This window comes from Tinamus guttatus, unplaced genomic scaffold, assembly GCF_059628265.1.
Source record: "Tinamus guttatus ecotype Peru unplaced genomic scaffold, ASM5962826v1 Tinamus_guttatus_pri_ptg000732l, whole genome shotgun sequence".
Lineage (NCBI taxonomy): Eukaryota > Metazoa > Chordata > Aves > Tinamiformes > Tinamidae > Tinamus > Tinamus guttatus.
The window spans coordinates 420,932-439,933 of record NW_028289266.1 but is presented as its reverse complement, the minus strand read 5'-3'; the positions used below and the strand labels follow the sequence as shown (position 1 = coordinate 439,933).

The window sequence follows — 19,002 nt, the reverse complement described above, 5'->3', positions numbered from 1 at the left end:
GGGAGGCAAGAACTCTTTAGCTGACTCCCATGCTGCCCAATGGAAGGGTGGCTGATAGCTCTCCTATATGAAGTTTCAAAGGTGGCTGGGTCTTTGTGACCTTTAAGAGTTTCTTTGCAATGACTTAACAGCCTGCAAATATAGCATTTGTTAAACTCTGATACCCACTGTCTTATTTTAATTATTTATTTTAATTCAGGTCTTTGATGTGTTCCTTTTTTGCCCAAGGTTTGGCAGAAAGATTCAAGGCATGTATTTTGGAGGATGTCAGTGAATCTAGGGAAAGAACTCTGATTAAGGAGTTGAGCAAAGGCTGAGAGTGGTATTTTGCTAGTAATCCCAGCCTCTCTTCGAAGCTGAAAGATACCCCTAATGAAGAAAAGCTCTAGGGGAAACGCAAGCTGGAGTTCCCAAATATTGAACTTGGGAAGACTGGCACCAGATGAGCAAACCCACAGATTTCTAAGTAACGAGCCAGTGGAGGGGATAAATGACTTATGGGGTATTTGCTGTGAAGGAAAACACTGTGTGAACAACAACTGGGGCAAAACCACCTTTGGTGGTGGGACTCGATTAAGGATAAGACCGAGTAAGTTTAAAGTGCTTTTCCACTCAATTTTAGAAAAGGGAGGCATACTCATTCCTCCCATGTGGCTATTTTCCTTCTATTTTTATGTTTCTCCCTATGTTATTTACTTGTGTGTGTGTGTGTGAGAGAGAGAGAAATCTTGTATAATCTGTGAATTTCACGGCAAGCCTACCAGGGCGTACTCTCCTTTACTTCTTTCAGTTATCTGCATTATTTCCCATTTAAAGACATAGGCCTTAAGTCTTCGTTGCTCAGGAATGCCCCTAGCATGCCATGAACATCCCTCTGAGACCATGTAACATAGAGCGGGTCAGTTTGCTCTCTTTTGTACAGCTTGGGTGGTTGCTCTTCATATATTAAAGGCAGACTGAATGTTCTTGACTGCTTGTGATGCCCAATAAGTGGTTTATACATGTGTCAGGTGTCCCTAGTGCTTTCAGAGCTTTCCTTGACGTCCAGGGAATGTGCACTGTAAAACTGTTTGTTCTTGGGAGAATTCTGCTATAGCTAGAATGTTAAACTCTGCTCCCAGCCCTGGGATAGCCCGATTCCTCTACCCTCGGCACTTCTCTAGCATCCCTAATGTTCTTGCCCAAGGTGGGCCAAGCCTTTGGGAAAAAAAGTGCTTCTGAGGTGCCCTGCTAGGCTTTTTGTTATGGAAGGAAATGCTGTGTGAATACATCTACAGCAAGTTAACCTTTGGCTCAGGGACTAGACTCTCTGTCAAACCAAGTGAGTATTGAGCTTTCATGTGCCTCCCTTTCTAAAAATCTTATGTGTCCATGCAATGCTACATAGAATACGTTTTCATATCAGGATCACCTTACAGAGGACAAGGCAAAAATACGAGACAGAGACAAATATGAGACAGAAATTGCTTATGGGGGACTTCCGGCACTCTGATATCTGCTGGACTAACCACACAGCAATGAACAGACAGTCCACGAGGTTCCTGCAGAACACTGCAGCTAATTCTTGATGCGGGTGGTAGATGAGCCAAGGTGTTAGAGGGACATTACCTGATCTGATACTAAGAAACAGAGATGGTCTGGTTGGAAATGTGAGGACTGGGGCCTGTCTTGGCTGCAGTGACCATGAGATGTAGGAATTCATGATCCTGCGAGGAGGAAGCTGGGCAAGAAGTAGGATTGCAACCCTGGACTTCAAGAGAGCCAAGTTTGACCTCTTCCGGGCCCTCTTTGGGGGAGTCACCTGGGCCAGGGGCCTAGAAGGAAAGGAGGTCCAGGAGAGTTGGCTAATATTCAAACACTTTCTCCAAGCTCAGGATTGGTGCATTCCTACAAGAAAGAAGTCGAGTGAGGGGGGGGCAGGAGACCTGCAAGGAGCTCTTGGGAGAAATTAAAGCGAAAAAGGTAGCATGCATAATGTGGAAGAAGGGCCAGACCACTTGCGAGGAATATAGGAACACTGTCAGACTATCACACAGTGCAAGGCAATTTGTTTCCTGTGTTGTTCTGTATGGAGTCTTACCAAGGCTAGTGCTAATCCTAGTTTTAAAAGGCTTCTTAGGATTGGAAGGAGTTCTTCTGCTGGAGTTTACTTGTGGAGGGACTGCAATAACATCTGGTGGTGTTTGCTGTGTTGTGAATGGTTGTATGAAACCCGTAAGTTAGGGACTAGGGTCTCCACAAAGTCCAAGGAGAGATGAGAGTTCCTAGAATATTGCAAGGGTATTTCTCCCTTAAAGAGGCAGTTTTGTTCTAGGTGTGTGGGTAGGATGTAAAAGGACAGTGCTTCCAACTGGGGTTTTATTATAGTTTAAAGCACTCTTTGAATGATGCTACCAATACCTTTGGGAGTGGGACAATGTTCCTTATTATGCCCAGTAAGTGCTCTCCAAACGTGCCTAATGTACTTTGCTTTTGAGCTTTCTTTGACTTCGGGGGAATGTGTACGGTCAGAATGGTTTTCTTTATTCTTGGGAGATATTGGCCATTCTGCCTGCCACCCATGGGATGGACTGGATGGGAAGAAATGGAGGGGAAGTTTCGTGGGTACCCGTCAGGTCTTGGATTGAGCACTGGATCTTCATCTCACATAGCTAGGATGTTAGCCATCACTCTTAACCTTCAGATTAATCTGTCCCACTACAGTTCTTTGATTCCCCTCCTGTCCTTGGACAAGGTGAGTCAAGCCTTGGGAAAAGAGGGTGCTTCTAAAGTGACTTGCTAGGCTTTTTGTTATGGAAGGAAATGCTGTGTGAATATGGCTCCAGCTACAAGCTGATCTTTGGCTCAGGGACCAGACTCTCTGTCAAACCAAGTAAGTGTTCGGCTTTCATGTGCCTCTCTTTTCAGTAATATCTGCCTCTCTTCTCTGCATGGAGACAGCAGAGAGCTGGCAGTCAGTGGTCATCTTCATCAGTGCTGGAAGATATGCCCAACAAGAAAAGACTTTTAAGGAAAGTGGAAGCTCGAGTTCCCAAAGAATTAACTTGGGAAGCCTGTCTTGAAACACTAAGCGAGCATTTGGAGGTAGTGGAGGGGAGAAATGATTTGTGGGGATTTTGTTGTGAAGAAAAACACTGTGTGAATTACTATGCAAACAAGGTCACCTTTGGAGGAGGAACTCACTTAAGAATAAGACCAAGTAAGTGTTAAAACCCTGTTGCACTCCATTGTCTAGATAAGGCAGATGCACGCATTCAATCAGGGTTTTTTTTTTTTCTTCTTCTTTTTGTTTTGGTTTGTTTTGTGTGTTCTTTTTTTTTTTTTGGCTGTATATTACATGAATTAATTACAAAGAAAAGTCTGCTAAGGTTTACTGTCATTTATTCAGCTCTTTTAGTTTCCTGCTTCCTTCCTTTCTCACTAAAATAAACTGTCCTTAAGCTTTCCTTCCTTGCAATGTCCTCATGCTACCATGACCATTCCTGTGTGATCATGTAGCGTGGAGAGGGTCGTCTTGCTTTCTGTAGCACACCTTGGGTGCTTGATCTTCAAGTGCTGAAGACAGGCTGAATACTCTTTGCTGTACCAAAGTCCTGTCTGTCATGGCTCTTCTCGATGAGCTTCTCAGCTGGAATCTCCTTAGTGAGCATTTGGTAGCTCTAACAGCTCTAATAGAAATAGCTGAAATAGTGGTGACTGCGGTAGTATTAAGAGGTGAGAATTGCCACACAAGGAGCAATTACAGACTCCTCCTGCTCTGCAATGAGACAGCACTATTGATTAAGCCACAAGGACATTGGCATAAATATTTCCAGAGCTCTAATTAAGGAACACGACCACAGATTCATTTCTGTCAGAGAAGATCCTTGACCAAGTGACCTGTTGGGAAGGGGCCAACTGGTCTTGGAAATAGCTCATATTGTATGGGAGATCTGAGGATAGAGGTCCGTAAATGACCCACTTCTCCATAAGACACCAGTGTGACCATCACACAGTGCAAGGCAAGGGCTTGTTGGATGCCATCTCACCAAGGCTAGTGTGAATGCTGGTTTTAAAAGGCTGCCTTGGGTGGGAAGGAGCTCTTCTCCTGGGGTTTCCTAGTAGGAGGACCAGAATAGCAGCTGGTGGTTTTTGCTGTGGTGTGAATGGTTGTGTGAACACAGGAACCTCAAAACTGGTACTGGGAACAGGGAGCGGTCTAGTTGTGAAGCCCAGTAAGTACACCTGCTGCCCAGGTACTGTTGTTTCTTTTGCTTAGGTGTCAGAATTGGCCCTTTCTAATGCCTTGAGCAATTATCCTTCTCTTACTGTGGTGGGCTCATTCTGGGCTCTGAAAGCTCCTGGGTGCCTACGCACATTTGCTGAGTTTTTGAAAGCTTTTGCTGTCCTTTTCTCCCAGCATTTCCTTCTCCTCATGAGAAATGGGATCCATCATTTTTGCTGGAAGAGGCTAGAACCATAGAACAGTGACTTTGTCAATCAAACAGATGTCCTTGGTTTCTGCCAATAGTATTCCACAGCTGCAAGGCATATCTACAAAGTGATTTTTTTTTTTCAGGCAAAATGCCACAAGTAGCTCTTCCTTCTTGTCAGTCTACGTGAGGGGCAAAAATGACTCCACCTCTCATCTGCTCCTAAATTTCAAGCCCTGGGGTCTCCACAAAGTCCAAGCATTCCTGGAATAGTCCAAGATAATAGTCAATAGTCAATAGTCCAAGATAATTCCTTTCCATGAGAAGTGCCTTGTGCACCGAGTCATCTTCTAAGTGGGGGATCTGCGAGACCAGTGCTTCCCATTGAGGTTTTGGTCATAGTTGTATGAACAGTGCTGCCTACAGATTCACGTTTGGGAGTGGGACAAGGCTCCTTGTGATGCCCAGTAAGTGCTGTGTGAGTGAGGTTGGTGTACATAGTGCTTTTAGAGCTCTCCTTGACCTTCAGGGAATGCTCTGTCAAAATGATTTTCTATGTTCTTGGGAGATATAGGCCATTCTGCCTGCCACCTATGGGATGGACTGGATGGGAGAAAATGGAGGGGAAGTTTGGTGAGAGCACATCAGTTCTGGTGCCCAGCACCAGCTAGGATAATGTGATACAAATCACACTGAGCTAGGATGTTAACCTCCACTCTCAGCCGTGGTATTGCTGGCTTCTCCTGCTCCGTGGCACATCTCTGCTGCCCTTCATGTCCTTGATCAACATGGGCAAAACCTTGGGGAAAGAGCTTGAGGTGACTTTTTGTTCTGAAAGAAAATGCTGTGTGAATACAGCTACGGCTACAAGAAGCCAACCTTTGGCTCGGGGACCAGACTCTCTGTCAAACTAAGTGAGTGTTCAGCTTTCATGTGCCTCCTTCCCTAAAAGAAATTAGTTATCTTCTTGAATGTTACGTAGATTTAACTGTCATATCAGGATCACTTAGTGCAGACAGGGTAAGCCAGCAGAGAAGTTTTGAGAAAATGACATTGCGCCCAAACTACCCTATAACCAAGATACTTTAAGAGAAGTGTACTGACTGTTCATGAGCATTAATAGACGTGTGGTTGATCAAGAATGGACACAGAGATTGCCAGCTGAGCAGTGCCTGAGTGGGGCTGTGGATGGCTGGTAAGGGGGACTCACAACCAGGGTTGAGTCTTGTTCCTATGCTATGACTTTTGTGCAGTTTGCTTTCATATATTTTGGGCTAGATGGTCATGTGCCTTAGTATGTTTTCTATTATTTCTTTCTACTGAACAGAGACAGAGACAGAAATAGTGTGGGACATAATATTTACTATTTCCAGCCTGGATAAGCTGTGAACACTAGGAGGAAGTTTAGGCCCGGTTGCGTTTATGGAGGATGGAGTTGCAGGTGGGCTGATAGCCAGAAGTGGAAGGCCTCTCCATAAAATGAAACAAGGGACATCATCCAGCATAAATGCAATGGGCAGAAAGGGTTTCCCTTTGAATCTGTGGACCTCACTCACTCAGAGTGTAAACAAGGAGATGTGGAGTAAAACCAGAGCAGAGAGAGTTTCACCAGCTGGGATATAGGTTTCTGTAAGTTGCTCTGCTTTTGGCAGAAATTTTGGGCAGGAACAAGACCTGGTGGTCATTTTGGGTGGCAAGAGCTCTTTCGTTGTCTCCCATGCTGCCCAGTGAAGAGGCAACTGATTGCCTTGCCGTGTCAAGGTTTGTAGGTGGTTGAGTCTTTGTGACTGGTGAGTGTTTTTTGCAATGATTTTCCAGCCGTCAAAAATATCATTTGGTAACATTTGATACTAACTTATTTTAATTAAAAATTTATTTTAATGAAGGTCTTTGATGTCTATCCATGGAGTAACTGGGAAGTCACCAATGTCAGCTTTTCTGAGGTCATGTTGTTTCCAAACAACATTTCTGCTACAGGAGGTTATTCCTCTCTTAGGAGTATCAGTCTTGCTTTCACCCTGCTGCTTCTTTTCGTGGCTGCTGTCAGGCATCTTCCCATGTTTTCAGTCTTTGGGAAAGCCAGAGTTGGCCTGTGTTAGAACCTGGTCTGAACAGGGAGGGGTGTTATATGCTTGTCGGAGAAGATTTGGCAGATAGAATCAAGAAAGGTATTTTGGAGTGTGTTATTGAGTCCAGAGAAAGAACTCTGATTAGGGGGTTGCAGCAGGTTTTGCCAGTAATCCTAGCCTCTCTTTGAAGCTGGATGACATCCCTAATAAAGGAATTCTCTAGGAGAAGTACAAGCTAGAGTAGCCAAATACTGAACTTGGGAAGACTGGCACCAAGCAAGAAAGCTCACAGATTTGTAAGTAATATGTCAGTGGAGGGGATAAATGACTTATGGAGTATTTGCTGTGAAAGAAAACACTGTGCGAATAACAACTGGGACAAACCCACTTTTGGAGGTGGGACTCGATTAAGGATAAGACCAAGTAAGTTTAAGGTGCTTTTCCACTCTGTTTTAGAAAAGGGAGGCATACTCATTCATCCAATGTGACTATTTTTCTTTTTCTTTCCTTTTCTTTCCTTTTCTTTCCTTTTCTTTCCTTTTCTTTCCTTTTCTTTCCTTTTCTTTCCTTTTCTTTCCTTTTCTTTCCTTTTCTTTCCTTTTCTTTCCTTTTCTTTCCTTTTCTTTCCTTTTCTTTCCTTTTCTTTCCTTTTCTTTCCTTTTCTTTCCTTTTCTTTCCTTTTCTTTCCTTTTCTTTCCTTTTCTTTCCTTTTCTTTCCTTTTCTTTCCTTTTCTTTCCTTTTCTTTCCTTTTCTTTTTTTCCAGTTACCTACACCCTTGCTTTCCCATAAAAAGAGATAGGCCTTAATTCTAACTTGCTCAGGAATGCTTCTAGCATGCAATGACCATGCCTGTGTGACCATGTAACATGGAGTGGTTTGGTTTGCTCTCACTTGATCTTGGATGGTTGTTTTACAACTGCTGAAGATAGACAGAGCATGTTTGGCTTCACCGGTCACGGCTCTTCTAGATGAGCCTCTCAGCTGAAAACTCCTTAACTTGCAATTGGACATTTTAACAGCTCTAATAGTAGTACCAAAACCAATAATACGAGTACTTGCTGCAGTTATAAGAGGTGACTTTTTCCCTGGCATGCATGAAGCAATTTCAGACCTCCTGCAGCTCTCCACTGAGGCAGCACCATTGGACAAACTCCACAAGGACACTGGCATGAGCATTTCCTGAGCTGTAATTTGTGATCAAGGTCACAGGTTCAGTTCTGGAGAAGTTCCTTGACCAAGTGACCTATTGGGAGTAGGCTAACTGGGCTTGGAAAAAGCTCGTGTTGTATGGGGGAACAGAGGGAGGTGTCCAGAAATGACCTACTTATCTATAATACACCACTGCGACCGTCACAAAGTGCAAGGCAAGGTGGCATCTAACCAAGGCTAGTGTTAACTCCCCATTTAAAAGGTTGCTCAGGATTGGAAGAAGCCCTCTCCATGTAAGTCCTCGACCAGAATAGAGATTTCTGTTTTCGGTGTTTTTTCCCTCTGGATATTTGAAGGCTGCAGGGTGACTGTCCAATTGGTAATGGATGTGTGAGCATAACTAGCAAGTGCCTTTGTTATCAGGCTGAATGCCATATGTGATCAGTGGTGCCTGTTCCTCTTTGGGAGTGGAACAAGACTCCTTGTGATGCCCAATCAGTGGTTTATACATGTGGCAGGTGTGCCTAGTGCTTTTAGAACTTTCCTTGATGTCCAGGGAATGTACGTTGTAAAGCTGTTTTGCTCTGTTCTTGGGAGAAATCTGCTATAGCTAGGATGTTAACCTCTGCTCCCAGCCCTGGGATACCCTGATTCCCCTACCCCCTGGCACTTTTTTGGTGCCCTTCATGTTCTTGGCCAAGGCGGGCCAAGCCTTTGGGAAAAAGGGTACTTCTGAGGTGCCTTGCTAGGCTTTTTGTTATGGAAGGAAATGCTGTGTGAATACAACTCTGGCTACAACAAGTTAACCTTTGGGTCAGGGACCAGACTCTCTGTCAAACCAAGTGAGTGTTGAGCTTTCATGCATCTCCTTTTCCAAAAAGTCTTAGGTGTCCATGCAATGCAAGGTAGACTACATTTTCATATCAGGATCACCTTACATAGGACAAGGTGAACATATCAGCTAGGTTATTTAGTGCAGACAAGATAAGCCAGCAGAGTTAGTTCTGAAACAAGGAACGTGTGCCTGACCGGCCCCCATTAACAAGCAGCTGGGCATAAAACACGCTGTGGTGGATAGAAAGCTGGTTAGGTGCAGCATTTTAGATAAGAGAAATGTGCTAAGACCACCATACAGAGGTGGTTTCACACAAGTGGAAAGATTAGTTGTGAGCAGTAATAGAGGTATCTTTCAGCATGGATTCATAGAGCGAACACCAGCTAAGCAATGCCTCAATGGGCCTGTGGAAAGCAGGGGAGGGGGAATTCACAGCTTGGATTCAGTTCTGTTTATTACACTGTGACATTTGTTTAATTTTCGCCAGGTTCTGTGTCTGATTTAAATATTTCATGTTTGGCTAGCTTAACAGTTCTGAGCATTGCTGTTTTTCTTATTTTTTTTCCTCTCTGAATAAAGACAGAGACAGAAATCTAGAGGGACATAATGGTTACTGTTTGCAGTCTGGGTAAGTTGTGGACATTGAAAGGAATAGGAGGAAGTCTTATGCTGGATCATGTGTATGGAGGATGGAATTGCATGTGGGCTGATGGCCAGTTGTGGAAGGCCTCTCCATACAGCCAAGTAAGGGAAATCACTCAGGACCAGTTGAATGGGCAGAAAGGGAACAGATTTCGCTTTGAACCTGTGGACACCACTTGCCCAGTGTGTGAATGAGGAGACGTGGAGTAAAGCCAGAGGACAGAGAGTTTTACCAGCTGGGACATAGGCTTTGGTACGGCGCTCTGCTTTTGTGAGAACAACCTTTGCTCGGGGACCAAAGTGACCATCCTACAAAGGAAATGGGTCAATGTTTATAGGCTACAATACCATCTGAATTTATTATCCAATAGTCTATTATGTATATATATCTGAATATGTGTGAATATATCTGAATCTATTATCTAATAGCCGTGCTGCAGGAACAGGGAAGGAAAACAGCCCAAGAAAACAAAACAAAACAAGACCTCCCACTCTCAGCAGAAACCTTGTTTTGTTGCTAAGCTAGGAAAGTGGGGGAAAAATGCTCTTTTGGCTTTCTCCGAGTAACACAAGACCCAGCCGTTCTACAGCGTGTTGGGAAAATCCCTGTGCCAGTGAGTGACTGGTTTTCTCACAGGAGATTGAGAAGCTAATCTCTGAATTTTACTTTGTCGTCTGTTCAGTGTTGTAGACTGACGCAAATCCCATCTCTTGCACTCCTTGCAAAATGAGGGAGAAGGGAATTCAAGAGCAGGCTGGTCCTGTATGGATTCTTGTTAGGGCACAAATCACTGTGTGAACAGCAACGTGGGAAAGATGCAGTTCGGTCCAGGGACGCAGTTACGTGTTCATCCAAGTAGGTTTCCTTTCCTGCTTCTCAGTCCTTTTTCTTAGTTTTGTATTTTCAATACTTTTATAATGGGCCTAGTTGACCTGGGTCCATTTTTGCATAATTTCTTCCACTCTGTGGAAGAATCCCAATAGCAGCCCAAAGGAGAAATACATCGGCACTCACTGACGTTTCTATGACACAGTGTTTTTTGGGGAATTAGAATAAGCTTTTCAGTGAAACCCATAAGTATGAGGAATGGTCTGCTAGTGAAAAGGGACTTAGAGGAAGCCAAAGGACAGAAGTCACTACTGAATTCAAGGGTAGGCATACAGACACTATTATAGGTGCCCAGCCATCCCATGTACACCAAGCTTTTTCTCTTCTCTCTCCCCTCCCCCCCCAAAGCTCCTTTTGGGGGGATTTTGGTGTCCCATCTTACTCTAAAGGTTGTTAATCTAGAGAAGAGCTTGCAAGGCGCTCTCAACGGTACTTGGAGATGTGAAAGGTAATTTCATAAGCCTGGGAGTCCCAAAACTAATTCTTTCCCAAGATAGTGACCTCCTAACACAAGTGTATTATAACATCAGCAAGGCTGAGATCCTGCCTTGCTCCTTGTTGTGGTGTTAGGTACTCTGCACAGTTTCCTGAAGAGTAGTGGAAGATTGCATATTATATCTTAGCACACTAGCATAGACACAAACCTCTCTATAGAAACGCATAGATGGTTAGGTCATGTATTGGAAAAATGATGAAAGAGGGACCTGAGGAACTGAGATAATTTCAGGGGTAATTATATGTGTTTATTTACTAAAACAAAAACTAAAACAAGCAAAACAAAACAAAAACAAACAAACAACTTGCTTATAATGAGATATTTTTATAATTCATCTTAATACTCTTCTGGTGTTCAGTGACCTGGTAGAGCTCCTGGGCATTTTAACTGTGGTTTTGTTGCCTCAGATGTTGTTAATATATACATAAAAACTGTACTAAACCCACTGAATGCTCCTCAGGATTAAAGGAAACGATGAGAAACTAATCACAAAGGACAATGAGAAATTAAAGAAAAAATGTTCAGTGGGAAGAGTCTCATGTTGGGAAACATTATGCAATGAGAAGTGCAGGGATCGCGCTTTGGATATACCAAAGCAAGCTACATCGAATGTTCCCTGATAACTCATTGTAAGGAGTAGCTTCTTCCCGTCTCTGACATCTGAGGTGACTGTAATTGTACATAGTTATTCCCATAAATTTGAATGTGGGAAAAGATAATTGGCAGTTAGAGGTTAAAGAGAATCTGGGGAAATGTTTATAGGTGTTAGCAACTTCTCTCAGAGGTAAATACATGGCTGGCTGTATTGTCCCATGCCTCTTTCCTGTTCCTTGTCTTCCAAGACCCACCAGCACATTCTACATGGACCTAACTAAACCTACATAGACCTAACTAGACCTACATATTCTACGTAGACCTAACATAGACCTACTAACACCATCGCACAGTGTTAGTTCTAGCTTCCATATGGGGAAGTGGAACAAACTTCTTATTACCTGAGGTAAGCAGTCTCCTTTCTGAGTCATAATGGACTAGATATAGATGACACTAGAATTTGACTTTAAAAACTGACAGTGATAGTTGCTCTATAGAGCAATTTAAGTGTTTTGCTTTCCCCAGAAAGTCTATTTACTCTACAAATGGGTCTATCTTGGGGAATGGAACCAGACTAAAAATGAAGTGAAATACAAAAATGTAGATGTGATATGTAATAATGTAATGCAGTAATTTTCACTGAGTGGAAGTGTGGTTTTGTCAAGGCTGCAGGTAGGAATGAGAAGGAAAAATAACTAATAGACAAAGAAGTAAGATACAATGCACTACAAGTGTGTGGGTGCAGAAATGGAAAGGATATATGGATAAAAGCTTATAATCCTTGCTACCCATTTAAAGCTTGTTGACAGGCCAAGTTGGGTGTGGATACACAGCTGTAAATGGACTACATTATCATTCAGTGGGTAGAAATATATCTGCCTTGGTTTCAGTAGAAGACATGACACACGTGAAGCAAATGCAGTAACCTGTGAAACATGGGAAAACAATGTGTTTCAAGATAACGCAATTATTTCCAAGGCAGTTCCTCACAATTCACACATCTTACAGAGAAACTGAGCTTAGTATAGTATAGTCAAGCAACCAGGACAGTGGACAAGTTACTTAGGATGCTTGGAGTTGATCAGATTGTTTAAAGTAGATTTTTGTCATAGAAGACAACACAGTGTCTATGAATATGTACCAAATTATTTTTGTCCATAAACCTGGCTCAGGGTAAAATTGAGTAAGATTTCTGAGATGTGGAAAAAATCAATTCATTTAAAATTGTAATAAAGTAAATATTTCCTAAAACAATAGCAAAATGTAGTTCAGATGTAGGTTACTACCTAAAATAATCACAGTAATCTATTTGTTACTATAGTATCTGATAGATATTGTAGAAGATTTCAAGGTAGCTGCTGAGATTTGGAGATATACGATAAAAAACACTAAAACCAAGCAAAAACCAAAGGAGGCTGTTTTCATAGGAGGGTATCAAAGGTGGGCATTTTAGTAAACAAGGTGGAGTGCATTGGAACAAAAAATAACACAGACTGGTCAGACTCAATGACAACAGCTGGAAGGCTTCTAGATGCTATATGGAAAATTATATATGCATGCACAGATTGACAAACAGAGTGTGGAGAGAGCAGAAAGAATAAACATGTCCAATTAGGTGGAGGCCAACAGCTAGATTAGTGTAAGGGATGACTAAACAGGCTTAATGTGACTGAAGGGAGTGTTTATTTCACTATATATCGTACGAAGATGTCCAAAACTGGCCTTGGCTAGATTATTCCAGTAAGCATCTTGCATTCCCCTGTTTATAAATCTTAATTCAGAATAGACTGTTGTGCACATGGTTTTTTTGCAAAGCAGTGTGTCACAGTGTAATACTGGGAATTACGGCAAACTTGTATTTGGAGCTGGAACCAAACTTAGAGTATCTCCAGGTATGTTTGAATTCTCAGAGGGGTCTTTTCTTGAGAGTATTTTGTTGTTTTACAAGGTATTTTGCCTGCCTAATCTCTCCACAATATATTAAGAACAGTATTATAATTTGTCACCTGTTGTAGGAGCAAGTGATTTCCATGACTGCATATGTATGTATTCAGTAGTGCAAGTACTGAAATCTTGGCACAAGAACCTTATTCCTTGGATGACTTGGCAGAGGCAGGACTAGGATGCATCTTTTATCTGAATGTCTCAAAATCTAGTGCACTGGGAGTCTAGGATGGAGAATCTGGAAGTCTAAATATGTACTGCTGCTGTAGACATCTGAACATTCATGCAGGATTGGCAGATATCACAGAATCTGCAGGGGCATTTTGGAACTTCTATCTGAGGAGAGACAGCAAACATCACTAAACATGAATGTTCAGTCATTGGAATACTGCTTCAGGGTCAAGATTAACGTATGACCATGTGCTGGGGCATATCTTTCTTCTGAACTGGGGGATAACTCCAGGTTAACTCTAGTTTGTGGAATATCATATGGGTTTGGTTGGGGAATTGTAGAGAGGATCAAAATATTTCCCACCGATTCTAGTCAGGAGGGATTTTACTTTGGAGGCGATGAAGACTGAGATGGATCAATACATAATCCAAGTTGTGTGTTAAGACAGTATAAGACTTCTACTGCATTTGCTTTGGCAAAAAAAAAAAAAAAAAGGTAGAGGTCTTGGTCTGATGTTGAAAACTGCTTCTGTGGCCCTCCTTTAAATCACCCTCTGAAGTTTTTCTGTAAACTAGTCAGGAATAGCATTTAAGTATCTCCTCTTCTTCTACCTGGAAGATGTCCTCTAGTAAGTATGAAATAAGGCAGGTGGATGGCTGAGAGTATTGCTGAGCACCCACTCCTCAATATTTCTTGTAAATTAAGAAGATCACAGATATAAAAATAGCATCTCCAACACACACGCCAATTCATTAAACAGAATACAGGAAACATGGGGTCACAGCACTGTGGTTAAAATAGTTGATCTTTATCGAGGCTGTGCTCTGCAAATTTTCATAGCAGTACAAAAATCTGCAAAGGACCTTATCAGAAAACAGCCTCTGGTGTTAAAACAAAACTAGCAATCACGCTGAGCAAGAATGAGAAATGCGTGTGTTGCAAAGCAGCTGCTGCTGAAGCTGCCTGCAAAAACAGTCCTTAATTTGTATCTGATCAAGATAAAAGCATTGCACAGTTTGAAAGCGAGCAAAACACCCTAACTGAGACAGAGGTGGGCATATAGCTGAGCATCCACTGTGAGAAGCAATGTAGTGCTATCAATTCATCCTCTTTAGTATCCGTAAGTCAGGGCAAAGCTGGGTCGGAAGAACTGTAATTCAGGAAAAAGGCCAGAAATAAAAGGTCCATTTGGCTTTGTAGCTAATCTCCTTTTGAATTGACAGTAGTAATTATGGATATTTCTCTAAGGTATTGACAATTGGTAATAGAATAGGTGAGAAACATTTCTCTCAGTGATACAACAAGAGACCTATGCTTCAATAAGATTTTGAGACAATTTCTGAAAGCCAAGATTTTTATACAAAATTTTCCCAGTGGGAAGAACTGAAAACTTCTTAATCTGGGAACTGATTGCTGTCCTTATAATAAAGGAATATATAGAAAAAATATATATATATAATATTATCAGCTTTGTAAGCAAGGTCTCAGCAAACATTATTCTAAGCTCTAAAACCTACACAGTAATTCTTTGTAAGTTTATAAATGTGAACTGAAGCTCAGGTTCAAACCAGTGATTGAGGAGTGCAACTGAAAAATGCACTTGGGTTGACTACATTATATCTTTAATCATGTTTTATCTCTTCACCATTAGAGAATTGCAATACAGATAACATTTTATCATTGTGCATGAACAAAACTTGGGGAAAACACCTTCTTGTAGAATGAGAAAATCTTGAGAGCTGGATAAGAAGAAATGCATGCCTGGAGTGTATAGTCTTACCAATTCAATAGTGCAAAAAGTTTATCCAGAGGTAGTGTTTTGATATGTGGGGAAAATCCTAGTGTAATTAACTATCAAGCAGAATTTGAAAAATGAAAACAGCGATCAAAACCAGGTGTCTTAGATTTGCCATCTTTAGTAACAAAACCACTCTTTTTGAGGGCAAAATTTAGTGCTCTCCCTCCCCTCAGCCCTGTCAGGTATATTACAGTCTAAGGTGTTAGAATATAGTGAAAGTTTGGTTTAATATTTCTTTCCCTAAAAGGAAGCATGTGTTGCTACTTCGTAAAGGCTTTCCTTGCTTTTTCCAATGCAACAGTTAGCTAGACTGATAGTCACATGTGATACAGACATCTTTCAGACTTCTTAGTTAATCCACAGTCCTTCAGTATTGGAGGAAGTAGGAATTTGAATGTCAATGATAGATTTAATAACACCTTTGTGGAAGCGAGGAAGACAAGGGTGATGTTGGTGTTCTTCAGTCATCCCACATTACTCAGTCCTTTCTAGACACATGATTTCAAGGCAGTGAAGCAAGAGTGAAGTGCTCTCTATGCCTGTGCTGTCTGGGATCCTAAATTCTTTCAGGTCGAGATCCAATAAGAACCCCATGTTGTATGGTAGAGGTTAACAAGCTGTTACAGAGAGGATGTTTAACTAAATGTCATTTGAGAGGCTCTATGGATCGTATCTCAACATCACTTGTGACTCCAGCAAAATTCTCTGATGATGCACTGTAAAAGACATTTTTCTCTGAAAGTGTCTTAGCATGAGACGTACATGATCAGGCAGCTTCCCACTTAAACCTCCATACTTCAAATAAGATGGAAGAAACTATGAGTGAACTCTCTTCTCTTCTCCCCTTTCAGATGTTACTCCCTCTCCTTCAGTATATAGGCTGACGTCTAAACATGATGAGGATTTGGAAATGTGCCTTATCACAGATTACTCCCCTGACAAGCTTAAATCTGAGACGACTGATAGCAAGACATATGCCATTGTGGAGACGGTAACATCGGAGGATAAACACGAAGCAAGCTACCTGTCAACCTACTGGACCTATAAAAATGAAATGCAGTGCAGTGCAATCCATGAGGGGTTTGGAGAGCTAGAAGGCCAAGATCCTGAAAATGGTAATGTCATTGTGATATGTATGTATGGAGTTAGGGGTGATCTGGTCTCCGTGCAATTAGTATAAGCAAGAATTGAACAAGTCCCACAGACCCTGTGGCAATGCTGAAATGTTTGTTCCCTCATGGAGAAGGAACATCGCCCTGTTGGTTCTAAAAGATTTTCTTTTACCTTATTCCTCAGTGGAAACAAGACTAAAGGCCAATACGGTCAAAGGAGAGAGATCTTAAAATCACGCTGTGGAGGATATAAAATGCAAAGTTGCTTTGTCTGATGCAACACAGCATCGCTTAGATCTTACCCTAGGCTTGTCCCGAAAATAGCAGAAATGAGTGTTTATGGGAGACAGTAATGGCCGGAGACATTAACCCAAACCTTCCAAACAGAGACATATTTATGAACTCCTGATAAAGTCTGTTAATAATATTAATTAACTTTGTTGCTATTATCTGCAGGTGCTAGTGCTGTCTGTGTGACAGAAGTGTCTCAAAACTTCAGGACAGGTATGAACAAAGCATATTAAGTGTAAAGCTTGGCCTGATTAGACCAAAAGCCTTCCTATTTTGGCTAATGCTCTCTGGCATCTGTTTGTATAATTCCTGTTGCAGCAGAAAGCTCAGACTGTGGATTTCCAAATGGGTATCACAGAACTTAAACCTCAAGTCTGGAAGACATTCGGTTTCATGTGAACTTTAAGATCTGAGCTAGTCATTTTATACGACCACCACAGACATGAATATACATTTTAGCTAGATCTTGCCAAATAATCATTCTATTCTGTAAAACTTCTGTAAAATGAATTAAAGTACAGACCTAAGGCAGCCTCAGTGAATGTCTGCGTTTCAGACTTCGAAACAGCTGTTTTTAACTTTTGGGTGCACAAACACCCAGTAAGCCAAAAAAAGAAGCAGATGGTTTCTACAGCATGTTTTCAGAAGCAAGTTGCAATAATATCAAGGGGTATCTGAGCAAGCTCTAAATCAGCTTATTGTGGCTGTGGGTGTATGTCAGGCAGTTCTGAAGATCAAGCTACTCCTGCTAGTTCAAATTAGCTGGGCCTCCCTGTGCATTAGCCCTGTTTGCAGAATAGCTACACTTGCAAACCTGTGGCCCTCCTGAAATGAAACCACACAGATCAAAGCTTCCCGAATACCACTTTAGAAAAACACTCATCAGTAAACTTCACTAACTCAGCCAATCAATTCAGAGAGAGATTTTCAAAGCTATATATAAAGTTTTTTTTTATTGTTTGTTTTGATAACCATTTTCTACTTGCTAAATAGAGATCAATGTCTTTTGGGGTGAAAACGGTTTTGTAATAAAGACAAACATAGCATCCAAATGGACTTTGCTTTTTCAATAAAATGTACATTGTTTTCCCCCAGCTCTCTTAAAGAAATTTATGGGGAAAGGGAGGAAGGACTCTCCAGCAATAACATTTCATAGCACGCTGCTTTTATCAGTAGCTAGATGATTGTAATAATTGCCTGTTGGAAAACCAATGTTTAGTAATGAAACTAAACATCGGATGGAGTTACTGGATGAAAAGATAGTGTTTGAGACAAGAACTGGAAGGAATGACAGTCTTTCACTGAGACAGTCTTGCTCTTTAGCTATTCTAATAGCAAATTCTATCACACAAAGTGGAATAGCTTCATTAAAAGAAGTGTTCAATCTGCCTTGAAGTCAGAATTCTCTGGTGACTTTCATTCTCTATTTCTCTTACAGATGAGAGGTTGAACCTGCTGTCATTCTCACAACTTGGCCTGAAAATAATTTTAATGAAAGGAATAATTTTTAATGTACTGATAACAATGCTTATGTGGAAAAAAAAGTGAGTGCTCACAGAAGGTGCTGAAGCCTGTCAGAAAATATTTGGATCAATGCATTAGCTATGAGTGACTCTTCTCCCTGTAATAGCAGTTTATACACTCTCTGCATGGGTCATTTATCTGCTAGTTAGTTCATTCCCTCTACTCCTTTGCAGATCTTTATTTGGCCATATAATTATTTTAGGCACCTCCAATTATATTTTTATTTATATTTTATCTGCATGCAAATTAAACTACTTTCTAGGCACATCTCTCTCCTATTTTCTTCTCTTGTCTGCCCGCATCCATCAGATTTATTCCCTGATCAAGCACCAACCAGGAAAGTTTGATCTCATTGGTTTTAAGACCTCATACCTAATATGTTAGTTTTGGCCCAGTGTCCCATTCTCCCCATTCTATTGAGCAGAAGCATCCTGTCTATGATTATTTAGCTGTGACTGTAACCCAAATCATGGCTTAATAAACTGTTATTTTTTTTTGCAGGAATGAAAGTAACCTGACAGGACACACCTGAAGCACCGAAAAAAGTTTGCTAAGGTAGCACTGCCGAAGCACCATGTGCAAGAAGGAACAAATTTCTGTTTCAACAGATATCACTTGCTGCTTCTGTATATCATACCAGTCATTATATACTAAGCTGCTTTATTTGCAAGCTATTCAAATGTAAGTTTAATCTCTCAGAAGTGTGCTTTCCCACATACCTGAATCATGAGCACAGCAATTTTTCATGAAGCACAAATAACTATTAATTATAGATCGGCAAACATCCCTGCTCCTTGCATCAAAATTACATGTATAATTTCTGTTTGGGGGAGTGATGCTGCAAATTGCAAGATAAATATCTCTTGAGTGTATTTCATATTTTGGCAGCTTTATGTATGCTTATCTTAAGGCTTCCTGCCTACCACCCCCATTTTAGTTACAAACAAAAACTCTGAAAAACAAAGGAAGTCTCATTCAGGATGCTGTGCATTGTGTCTTGCTGCCTTTTGCAGAGCAGGATATCTTTTTTTTTTTTTTTCTGTAGATCTTTCAGAAGTCCTGAACTTAGTGAAA

At 41.3% G+C, this 19,002-nt stretch overlaps 1 protein-coding gene across 2 annotated transcripts in view; it reads left to right on the top strand.

The window, feature by feature from the left end:
- The window catches only part of LOC104567290 (M1-specific T cell receptor alpha chain-like), a 193,197-nt gene extending 175,035 nt beyond the window's left edge, over positions 1-18,162 (top strand). The window contains exons 5-7 of one of the 2 annotated variants that reach the window (XM_088537227.1): positions 15,853-16,116; positions 16,570-16,617; positions 17,843-18,162. In XM_088537227.1, coding sequence (XP_088393353.1) covers positions 15,853-16,116; positions 16,570-16,617; positions 17,843-17,952 — 422 coding nt within the window. In that variant the 3' untranslated portion in view covers positions 17,953-18,162. Of the gene's footprint in view, positions 1-15,852; positions 16,117-16,569; positions 16,618-17,842 lie in introns of those variants that run through there. The other variant, XR_015914042.1, reaches the window with a different exon arrangement.
- The last annotated feature ends 840 nt before the right edge of the window (positions 18,163-19,002 follow it).